Raw genomic sequence first — 12,260 nt, 5'->3', positions numbered from 1 at the left:
ATTCCTGGCTTAGCGCTCCATTTCAATTTGTAATGTACATTAGAGTTAATTAATTCTTATTTCTCTTTCTTCCTTTCCTCCCCCATCTCCCATCACTCTCCCTCCCCTTTCCTCCTCCCTCCATCTCCGTCCTCCTCCCTCCAGTCCATGGTGCTCCTGCTCCACAGCCAGCGTCAGTACATCTTTGACTACGACCTGTTGGACCGCCTGTCTGCTGTCACCATGCCTTCGGTGGCCCGTCACACCATGCAGACCATCCGCTCCCTGGGCTACTATCGCAACATTTACAACCCCCCGGAGAGCAACGCCTCGGTCACTGTCGACTACAGCGAAGACGGACAGCTCCTCAGAGTGGCCCACCTAGGGACAGGTTAGACAACTGTCAGAGCTGCTATGGTTGTGTTGAGTGTTGAGTGTCTCTAACGTCCTTGTCTCGTCTGTCATCAAGTACATTTCTTATTTTTTATTATCACAAAAAAAAAGAGAACCCTTTCAGAAAGTTTTGGAAAACTTCCCTAAAACTGTATTGCCATTCAACAAATATTGCTAGGAATTGATGTTGGTGTTGTACACAGAATAACCATCCCCTTCTACATCAACAGGTCGTAGAATTCTCTACAAGTACCGACGACAGAACAAAATGGCGGAGATCTTGTATGATTCTACGAGGGTTAGCTTCACCTACGATGAGACAGCCGGTGTGCTGAAGACGGTGAACCTCCAGAGTGAAGGGTTCATCTGTTCCATCCGGTACCGGCAGATTGGACCGTTGGTGGACCGGCAGATCTTCCGGTTCAGTGAGGACGGCATGGTGAATGCACGGTTTGATTATACCTACGACAACAGCTTCCGGGTCACCAGCATGCAGGCTGTCATCAACGAGACACCGCTGCCCATCGACCTCTACCAGTTTGATGACATCTCCGGGAAGGTGAGGTTCTTCAATCACGTCTAAAACCTTTAAAAAATATATATTATCCCTTTTTCTCCCCAATTTTGTGGTATCCAATTAGTAGTTACAGTCTTGTCTCATCACTGCAACTCCCTTACGGACTCGGGTGAGGCCCGTGCATCCTCCGAAACACAACCCAACCAAGCCGCACTGCTTTTTGACACAATGTCCACTTAACCCGGAAGCCAGCCACACCAATGTGTCGGAAGAAACACCATGCACCTGGCAACCGTGTCAGCATGCACTGCGCCCGGGCCGCCACAGGAGTCGCAAGTGCACGATTGGACAAGGACATCCCTGCCGGCCAAACCCTCTCCTAACCCGGACAACACTGGGCCACCCCATGGGTCTCCCGGACGCGGCCAGCTGCGACAGAGCCTGGACTCGAACCCAGAATCTCTAGTGGCACAGTGTCATAGGCCACTGCGCCACTTAGGAGGCCCAGCTAAAACCTTTTAAAACCTTTCTGATGGAGTAAGACATTCATAAGTTACATTGCTCAAGAATCAATGTCTATATTTAATTAATTTAAAAATCCAAAAATGTATGTAGACATAATTTTATTTATATCTTTTATCGCTTTTTTCTCTCTCACACGTTTCATTATTTTACTAAAAGTGTGTTTGTGATTTAAATGCTATTTAATTAAATAAAGTTTGATTTGATTTGAAGGTGGAACAATTCGGAAAGTTCGGTGTGATCTACTACGACATCAACCAGATCATCTCCACGGCCGTCATGACCTACACCAAGCACTTCGACGTCCACGGGCGGATCAAGGAGATCCAGTACGAGATCTTCAGATCCCTCATGTACTGGATCACCATCCAATATGACAACATGGGCCGGGTGACCAAACGCGAGATCAAGATCGGACCGTTTGCCAACACGACCAAGTATGGTTACGAGTACGACGTGGACGGTCAGCTCCAGACGGTCTACCTCAACGAGAAGATGATGTGGCGCTACAACTACGACCTGAACGGCAACCTCCACCTGCTCAACCCGGGTAACAGCGCCCGGCTCACCCCGCTACGCTACGACCTCCGAGACCGTATCACGCGGCTCGGGGACGTCCAGTACCGGCTGGATGATGACGGGTTCCTGAGACAGAGAGGAGCTGAGATCTTTGAGTACAACTCCAAGGGCCTTCTAGAACGTGTCTACAGCAAAGGCAACAGGTTAGTTGGACGATTGGTGACCTTACCTGACTGTACCATCCATACCCCACTGTAAACATACACCCAACTTGGATTTAATTTGTATTGTGTTGTTTGCTGATAATTCTTGTATGTTTTAAATGTCTAAATTGTTTCAAATAATTAATCCTTCACTGCTATTAATACTCTTTAATGTTTCCTAATTGTAAAATCTCTCTCTCTCCCTCTCTCCCTCCCTCTCTCCCTCTCCTTCTCTCTCTCTCTCTCTCTCTCTCTCTCTCTCTCTCTCTCTCCCTCCCTTCCCCCAACAGTTGGACCATCCAGTACCGCTACGATGGGTTGGGCCGCCGTGTGGCCTCCAGAACCAGCCTGGGCCAGCACCTGCAGTTCTTCTATGCAGACCTGAACTACCCGACCAGGATCACGCACGTCTACAACCACAGCAGCTCAGAGATCACATCTCTCTACTACGACCTGCAGGGACACCTCTTCGCCATGGAGATCAGTAGCGGAGAGGAGTTCTATATCGCCTGTGACAACACCGGAACCCCTCTAGCAGTGTTCAGTAGTAATGGGCTTCTTCTGAAGCAGGTAAGGTTTCAGACCAGTTGGAAAGGCCTCATGTACAGTCCCCGATCCTCTATGTGTTGTTAGTTGGATTAAATCAAATAAAAGCTAGTCTAAATCTAAAAGTATCTAAATCTACATATCCAGTGAGGTGATAGTTATTCAATGTATTTCATGATTCTGTTCTAGGTGCAGTACACAGCCTACGGCGAGGTCTACTTTGACTCCAACCCTGACTTTGTCCTGGTGATCGGCTTCCACGGGGGTCTCTACGATCCCTTGACGCGCCTGCTGCATTTCGGGGACCGGGACTATGACATCCCGGCGGGGCGCTGGACCACCCCAGACATCGGGACGTGGATGAGAGTCGGGAAAGACCCGGCGCCGTTCAACCTGTACATGTTCCGGAACAACAACCCTGTCAGCAAAGTTCACGAGGTCAAGGAGTACGTCACAGGTGGGAGACGGTGAATTAACTCTAGTTGACTGCTTATAGCTTACGTAAGACATAAACCTTCCCGATGGTTTATAAAAGAACGAGTATGTCACAAATGGAGTACATCACAGATAAGAGACTGTGATGCGACCTATAATGCACTCTGATTTACTCCCTATAGCTTAGCCAAGCAGATACAAACCAATGTACTGCAATGCACAGAACCATGGTCTCATTATATTTGTCTGGCACCTTGCCATGTAGAACGGTAAGGCCTGTTATGGCAATACAGTAGGGACATGTTGTCATTGCATGATGACCATAGATAAACAGTCTATTGTGAATAGACTATTAGTATGAATATTTTATGGCTGTGAACTTTAGTAATTGTCTAGCGGTGGCATATTACCTCATTGCTATGCATCACCATGATTTTGATATTGTTTTCAGCAGTTACCCTTTCCACATGATTATAGTTCTGGCTAAACATGAAAGGTATGACTCGAAATGACTATTTTCCCCTCGGGACAATACAGTTTGTCCTATCCTAATCTGAAACATTGGGACATAATATCCCTCAGGGCCCTATTCTCTCATAGTCACAATGTAATTCACTTTTCCATGGTTACAGATGTCAATATCTGGCTGGTGACGTTTGGGTTCCACCTTCACAACGCCATCCCCGGGTTCCCCATCCCCAAGTTCGACCTCACACAGCCGTCCCTGGAGATGAAGAAGAGCCAGCTCTGGGACGACCTGCCGGTATGTAGTATCCCTCCGCCTTCCTACCTCCCTCCCTCCACCCATCCATCCTCCCCTATCCCTTCCTTCTGCTTACTTATTCTATATCGCCGCTATCGTACTATCCGCCTCTCTCTGGGGTTAATTTACCCTCTATCTCCACTGTCATATCCCTCCGCCTCATTCTGGTTTATTACAACATTCCAGTTCGACGTATGCCTCCGCCTTCCTCCTTCTAGTCTAGTTATATACCCTATCTCTACTGTCATATCCCTCCACCTCTCTCTGGGATTTATTAACCTCAGCTTGTTATCTCCACTCTCATTTCCGTACTGTGGTTGTACTGAGGAACTGAAACTACGACCACAATCTCACAGCACAGCTGGCTGGAAGACCAACCAACCCACCGTGTTGATTTAGCTTGTTAAGACGCAACGCCAGTGAAGAAGAGACAAACAGCGTTCAGGGTGGTCCACAGTTCACCCACGGCTACAAAGTACAGAGAAATCACAGACACACACACATACACACCAATTATACCGCAGCTGAATCATCCTCCGGTTTGTCTTTAAATAAAGTCCTTATACATACGTATTTGAAGTGCAAATGAGTCCCTTATTGGTTTAACTACGTTGCCATGACTGTCGCTTCTTCTTCTTCTCTCTGTGAAATTAACAAGCTGTGCTGTTGCTCCTCACAAACCCAACAATTCCATATTTATTTTTAAAAAACTAAGCGTTGATCTGAAAAACTATTTTTTTTTTGTCGTTGCAATTGGGGTTTTTCTCATAACAAACTAACATAGTTCTCCCTGTGATCCTTTTTCTTGCTAAAACAAAATTCCGTTGTTTTGTCTCCATATATATTGGACATTTCTAGAAGAAAAGGAACCTTTGAATGACTGGAGCTGGAACACTTCTTCACCATGTCAATCTGGGATTTGGTTTCATATTGTCCCTTGTTTTTTGGAGAATAATTTGGTTTTTATTGAGATAACACAGTACTATGGGATTAGCCACCCACTGGGCACAGACGTCAATTCAACATCTATTCTACGTTGATTCAGCGTAATTTCATTGAAATGACATGGAAACAATGTGGATTTAACCACAGTGTGCCCAGTGGGTAAAGAAACACAACAGGCTTTACAAACTGAACAACCCCATAGAAGTGTCCGTTAAGGAGAGAGAGTTCTGATTTGATATCTGTGTAACTTAGACGTTTCTCTCTCTCCTCCCTCTCTTCTCCCCCTTCTCTGACTCCTCCCTCTTTCCTTCCATCAGTCCATCTCGGGGGTGCAACAGGAAGTGACCCGGCAAGCCAAGGCTTTCCTGTCCTTCGAGAGGATGCCGGAGATCCAGCTGAGCCGCCGGCACTCCAACCGGGAAAAACCCTGGCTGTGGTTCGCCACCGCCAAGTCGCTGATCGGTAAGGGTGTTATGTTGGCGGTGACGCAGGGCCGTGTGGTCACCAACACTCTGAATATCGCCAACGAGGACTGCATCAAGGTGGCCGCCGTCCTCAACAATGCGTTCTACCTGGAGGACCTACACTTCACGGTGGAGGGACGCGACACGCACTACTTCATCAAGACCAGCCTCCCGGAGAGCGACCTGGGAGCGCTGAGGCTGACAAGCGGGAGGAAGTCACTGGAGAACGGAGTCAACGTGACTGTGTCCCAGTCCACCACCGTGGTGAACGGCAGGACTCGGCGCTTCGCCGACGTGGAGCTGCAGTACGGCGCTCTAGCGCTCCACGTGCGCTACGGCATGACTCTGGACGAGGAAAAGGCGCGTGTTCTGGAGCAGGCCAGGCAGAAGGCGTTGGCGAGTGCCTGGTCCAGGGAGCAACAACGGGTGAGGGAGGGGGAGGAGGGAGTGAGGCTGTGGACGGAGGGGGAGAAGAGGCAGCTGCTGAGCGGAGGGAAGGTGCTGGGCTACGATGGGTACTACGTCCTCTCCATAGAGCAGTACCCCGAGCTAGCAGACTCCGCTAACAACATCCAGTTCCTCAGGCAGAGCGAAATAGGGAAGAGGTAACAGACAGAATCCTCGGCACTGGCCTCCAAAGAGACTACCCCCTCCAAATCCTGCCCCCCAACCTCCCTCGCCTCCCCCCTTTTCTCTAAAAAGGGGGAGGGTCCAGGCTAGTGCTGTGTTTAGCGCCGCCTAGCTGAAACAAACACAGTAAAATGTAGAAATATCACAAACTGAACTAAACCTAATACTACCACTGTGGGGCCTGAAAATCAAACAAAGCGGCTCCAACTGACGCAGATGTTTGTCCCGTGCTATACAGCGTTGAATGGACTGTGGACTCTCTTGAAAAGAGAGGGGGGAAAAGTCAGAACTCTCGGTTTTGTGAAAGGAAAAAAAAGTTTTTGTTTTTTAAATCGACTTCCTGCTATTTGCTTTCGGAAAAAATATTTTAAAAAGGAAGAAAAAATGTGTTTACATACGCATACCACTACAACACGTCTGGACTAATAGAAAAAAAGCCTTCTGGTTTCTTACAAAGGACAACGTCTATAATCTGATTCTACATCCTGACGACTGACCTTTGATTGACCTTTGCGTACTGAAAAAGTTAGTGTTGTTGTTCGCAGTAGGACCATGGGTCTCCAATGGTGGCATCAAGACAGTCAAAACCACTTGTTGAAACCACTTGCTCGTTCTCCTGCTTTTCTTTCTAAAAAGGACAAAACGGCTCCCTCCAAGTGACTTCTTTGCCAATACTAGATCAAAGTGGGACGTTTTGGGAATCGGGAGGGTGTGTGTGTGTGTGTGTGTGTGTGTGTGTGTGTGTGTGTGTGTGTGTGTGTGTGTGTGTGTGTGTGTGTGTGTGTGTGTGTGTGTGTGTGTGTACAATCGAGACAATGTGTGTGTGTGTACGTATGGAGGAAGTTAATCAATTAAATGAAATGAAAGAATCATATCCAATCAATCTTTTGAAAAACAATGTGAGACAGTATCTTTATGGATTTTTTTATTAAGATGAAAAATTCCAAACTTATCCGTACATCAATATTAGCCTCTTAGAGAAAGTAATTTATGTACAGTGTTTATACATAAAAAAATAAAATCGTAAAAAATATGAAGATTTTTTTTCCTTCGTCATACGTTACTGTTTATACTCTTCATTAAGTTTTTAATATTTTATCCTATTATAATTCAGGGTAATGCTTATTGAAATAACATTTAAAAAATCAACCCTACTGTATTCTGCATTGAGAATATTCCAAGTAGGGTTTTTAATTTTCTTGCCTTCATTGATCAGATTCCCTGATATCTGAGACGAAACCACGTTTTTTTTGGGCACTTATATTTTTTATTAGAAAAGTGTCAATTGAATGGTCGATGTCAGTCAGACAACCATATGTCTTAGGAAATACTAGACTACAACAATCAACAGCAGGAGAATAGTTTGGCTGTACGGTACGGTAGTATATCCTACCTTGTGGAAATAGCCTTTGAACCTTTGAAGTACTTTTGAGTAGGACACAGGAAAGGGCCGCGTGTCCTTCTTCAGCTAGAGGGTTTGAAAACAAAACACCTTGGTTGTCTTACCTAGATATTATTTCTGCTTTTCCTATAACAAAACCATGCTGTTTCTTAGATCTCAGCTCAAACGAGAAGGCTTCTCGTAATCACTATTAAGGATGGAAAATTCCAGAAACTTGGAAGATCCAATTGGGATTCATGAAAAACCTGGTAATTTTGGGATCGTTTCCAGAATTTTCCAGTCCTAACCACTATAGTTCTTTGCTCTTTCTCTACCTACTTTAGGAAGAGTTTAACTCATCAATAAAATGTATTTATAAAGCCCTTCTTACATCAGCTGATGTCACAAAGTGCTGTACAGAAACCCAGCCTAAAACTCCAAACAGCAAGCAATGCAGGTGTAGAAGCACGGTGGCTTGGAAAAACTCATGTTCCTTGTACCAGCACAGAGAGCACAGATAGGACTGCAGCAGTGAGAACTGAACAGAACCAAATACGAGCTTCTTGACTTGAACAGATACAACACCACCATAATCCAAGGGACCATTTATCATCATGCTCGTAAATGTATTCCTCCAACTTCACTTCTTTTATCCTAAACATGGCTAAAATCAAGTGCAAACACAATCACATCAAACGGTTCATTAGATAGAGCAAAGGGCAGAGTTTAGCTCAAGTTCCGGAGGGGAAAAGAGCGAGAGAATAAACCTGGGAAAAGCCTACAAACAGCTCTATGTGCACTCTGGGTAATTTTTCCGACATAACCTAAATGGCTAGTGAGTGTAATGTAAAGGAGTTGCCAGGGTGATGAACATGACATCAGCACTATGAACTAACTCTCCCTACTCATCGCTCTGCCTGAGGGGGATAACACACATATTCACCCACAGAAAGAGAAAGAAAAGTTTTTTAACACCAAACTATGACTTTTTCAAAGATTTTAGTTGTTGTGATGATCTGAACCACACTTGAGGAAACTTTGCCAGTCACACGAACACTACATCCCCAGGAGCCATGCCCAAACGCGTTTTTCATCATGAATGTTGTTCTGGAGGCAGCTCTGCAGAGTGGTCACTAGCTGGCACAGCCATAAAGTCATAACATTAACACTAACCTTAACCACACTACTAACCCTAATGCCTAATCCTATCCTTGAATTAAGACCAAAAATCTAATTTTAGTTTTCATGGATTTTTCCAATATAGCCAACTTTGACTTTCCAGCTGGCCTAAGGGGAAATCGCTCAGTTCTGCCTCTAGGACAAGACTCGTGAAAATAAGCGTCAACCTGCTACCCAAACAGAAGATTACAACACCCTTTCGCAGAAGTTTCTCATGTTTCCATGTTGCTTTTTCAGTCAATGTGACCGCCTCATACAGTAGTTTAAATCTGTTTCTTTTGTAAACAGTTTGTAAAAAAGACTTAGCGAATGAGAAAGTATTGTTTTTTTGCTTTATGATTTTTTACATATATATATATATATATATATCAATCATTGAATTGTATTGCCTAGCTTATTTTTCTATTCATGTGTGTGACAAGGTGGACAGAAGATGGAAGGACTTATACTCCCAGTTTGCTTGTGTGTTGATTTGACTATGTTGTTGTCAGATTTTCTCTGGTGTTATTGGTTGGTCTTGGTCTGTACCATGTGCCATTTATTCTGTAGGGGGAGTCATAGTTGATCCTACCCCTGCTGTATCACATTGCTACTATGATGCCCCTCTCTCCCCCATCGTCAGCCGAAAGTACAAGTAGCCCAGCCACATACAGTGGCTTAAGACCAGGACTCAACATACTGAGTTTTCCTTTTGACTTTGCTGATCTCTCAAAATAACACTTCCCCAAAATACACTTTTTGTGTTGTTCTGTTTTACTAAGTAGAATGTTCCAGTCTAACAATGTGTTAGACACCTCCTATTGGAGCGGACACTGCTAGAAGGAGGGGAGCAAATGGTGTTTCGGGGTTGAAAAAGGGGTCATCCCACAAACATGCAGGAAGCAATGTGTTCTGGGTATTGTTTGCATGCTTACAAATTAAAACGCCCTTCCATCCGTCAGTCATTGTTTCCTATCCATGTTAGAACTGACATTTACATATCTACATGGTCAAAGGCTTCTGTATTATATTGCACTACAATGTAACAGCGTTATTGCTTAATGTTTAGTCCATATAATAACCTTGAAGTGCTGGTCGATGCCAGGTCATAACCTTTATGTCTGGGCTCCAGGTAGAAGCTTCCCCTTAGGCACAGATCTAGGATCAGCCTCCAACTCCAATCCTACTTAACCATTAGGGGGTAAAACACAAAACTGGCCTTAGATCCGTGTCTCTAAAGGCATCATACCTACCTTCCGCTTTGTCTGAAGATGGTGATTAGGTAGAGGAATTTCCTTTCTCAAAGAACTTCCTGACTTTAGAAGGAGAGGCTCATGGGATTGGTACCACTGCTGACCGTAACGCTGAGTCATGCACCAGCGTCGCTATAAATACTATATTACCGCCATTTTGGAGAATGATGTCTATAGTGATGTCACCACTAGCACCACCACAGCCACCTCTCTCACCCTATCACAAAAAACACACATCTGTTCTGCGGTGTCACACAGTTTACAGACCTGAAGGGACAGCAAACACGGCGACGTTGAGACAACGTCGTGTGGTGGTTGTGTGTTAGCTGGGAGTCTTCTGTATTGTGTGGTGATGAGACTTTGAGCAAAGAAAATGTGTAGTTTTATTTTTGTTAAGACCCTGTTGTCCAGAGTCACAGGTTAGCTGATGTTTTGGGTTTGGAGATTGAGGGAATTTGATAATTTTTCTATGTATTTTGTCATTTTGTTTTCGTTCTCTGAAAATGAAACAGATGGGCGAAAAGTGATTTTAATTGTTCAGTCAGTCCTCTCTTTGTAAAGAAGGTACAACATATCTTTTTAATTTATTCAGAGATTTGTTCATTTTTTTTCTTCTTTCTTTCAATTGACATCCTCCGTGAAAGTTTCATCATAAGATATTGTTTTTTATATAAACAAACATTGCTGTTTTAGAGTGCAATTAAAGTGCAATTTTAATGTAAGTTCCGAAAGGTCATTTCCGGGGAGGCAATCCCTTTTATCTCCCAGATGTTAAAGATCCAACAGACATCAATCATGATAACAATAAACATGTCATACTGTGAAGGTTTCTGAAGCTCGGCTCAAACTGCTCTTTATTTACTCTCAACGTACTGGATCGACACACATGCGCACACATATCCCACTCTAATCCTCATGTTTGCTTTTAGCACCTGCTAAAAGTCCCTTTTTAATTCAACAGATGCAAATGCTTGCTCCATAATCGACCATCCCTATTACCGAACGTGATGTGCCGACCGGATCAATCCATCCACCTTTGTTTTAATGTATTTATTGACGGAAGGTAAACATCTCCTCTCACCTGCTTCATTATTATATCTCCTTGAAAGATGCTTTCAAAAAGAGAATGACTGTATGATAGCGTGAACATAATACATAAAGGTATGGCCATAGAAATAAAAAAGGTCGTGTATCTGACCTGTTCATTGGTTACATTATAAAGGCTTGGGCTACACTGTGTGTGTTCAATTTTAACATACTCACTCATGAAATACACATACAGTGGCCAGTTTATTAGGTACACCCATCTAGTAACCCTTTGCCTTCAAAACAGCCTGAATTCTTCAAGGTGTGGCATTCAAACATTGCTCAATTGGTATCAAGGGACCTAACGTGCGCCGGGAAAACCTTCCCCACACCATTACAACACACCAGGGACAGGGATTTGTCGGACCAGGCGATGTTTTTTTTCCACTCAGTTGTGCAGGGTTGGTGATCGCGTGCCCGCAGGAGCCACTTCTTTGTGTTTTTAGCTGATTTGAGTGGAATCCGGTGTGGTCATCTGCTGCAATACCCCATCCGAGACAAGGACTGGCGAGTTGTGCGTTTTGAGATGCCGTTCTGCCCACCACTGTTGTACTGCACGGTTACAGTATTTTCCTGTTTGTGGCGCGCCTGTTAGCTTGCACGATTCTTGCCATTCTCCTTCCACCTCTCTCATCAACAAGCAGTTTTCGCCCACAGGACTGCCGCTGACTGGATGTTTTTTGTCTGCCGCACCATTCTCTGTAAAAACCCTAGACACTGTCGTGCATGAAGAGCCCAGGAGGCCGGACGCTTCTGAGGTACTGGAACCGGCGTGTCTGCTTTATATAGCAAGCCACAGTCACGTGACTCAATGTCTGTAGGAGCGAACCATTTTCATGAACGGGATGGTGTACCTAATAAACTGGCCACTGAGTGTATATATTAATCAGTGTTATATCATTTACTGTTGGTTGCACATTATTTATTTCTAGTGTTGGTGGTACCACTGAGACAAAGCTCTTTCTCAATGGCGAACGTGCATACAGATGGCAGAACTCAGATTTGACGTCACAGTTTTGGCACTATCCACTGAGTTGTTAAAACTACAGCGTGTAATATGGTTCAATGTGCCAATTAATCAACAGTTTTATCAATTTGGGGGTGTTGAAGCAGAAATTTGAGTCATGTATGCTGTGTTAATACCGTACAAAAAAAATATAACAGAGAGCAATGTACAGTACGGTGAACTTAGCAGAACGAGGAACTTGTAAGTGCATGGGGGTGCATCTTTATGCACCTCCGCTATTGCCTAAAAAGTCTTCTTCTGATTTTGAAAAACAAAAAACTGAGCAGGTGAAAGCCAACCTAATGATGAGATTCCACCATATTGTTTTCACCTGTCAAGTCTTTTTCAATCAGTGCAGATGAACTGAAGATGGGCGAAGAGGACATATTTTTAAGCAATTGAGCAGTGTCTATTTATATGCATGATCTCCACCTAATCCTAAGCAAATGCATATACAATC

The 12,260-nt window shown here is 44.3% G+C and overlaps 1 protein-coding gene across 1 annotated transcript in view; it reads left to right on the top strand.

Annotated features, from left to right (window-relative positions):
* LOC129841499 (teneurin-3) overlaps positions 1 to 10,543 on the top strand; it is a 54,739-nt gene extending 44,196 nt beyond the window's left edge. The window contains exons 14-20 of the mRNA XM_055909789.1: positions 145 to 370; positions 603 to 931; positions 1,625 to 2,133; positions 2,424 to 2,703; positions 2,869 to 3,136; positions 3,747 to 3,877; positions 5,140 to 10,543. Coding sequence (XP_055765764.1) covers positions 145 to 370; positions 603 to 931; positions 1,625 to 2,133; positions 2,424 to 2,703; positions 2,869 to 3,136; positions 3,747 to 3,877; positions 5,140 to 5,895 — 2,499 coding nt within the window. The 3' untranslated portion in view covers positions 5,896 to 10,543. The remainder of the gene's footprint in view (positions 1 to 144; positions 371 to 602; positions 932 to 1,624; positions 2,134 to 2,423; positions 2,704 to 2,868; positions 3,137 to 3,746; positions 3,878 to 5,139) is intronic.
* The last annotated feature ends 1,717 nt before the right edge of the window (positions 10,544 to 12,260 follow it).

Source organism: Salvelinus fontinalis, chromosome 42 (genome assembly GCF_029448725.1).
Source record: "Salvelinus fontinalis isolate EN_2023a chromosome 42, ASM2944872v1, whole genome shotgun sequence".
In the NCBI taxonomy this organism is placed as follows: Eukaryota; Metazoa; Chordata; class Actinopteri; order Salmoniformes; family Salmonidae; genus Salvelinus; species Salvelinus fontinalis.
This window is presented reverse-complemented; position numbering and strand designations above follow the sequence as displayed.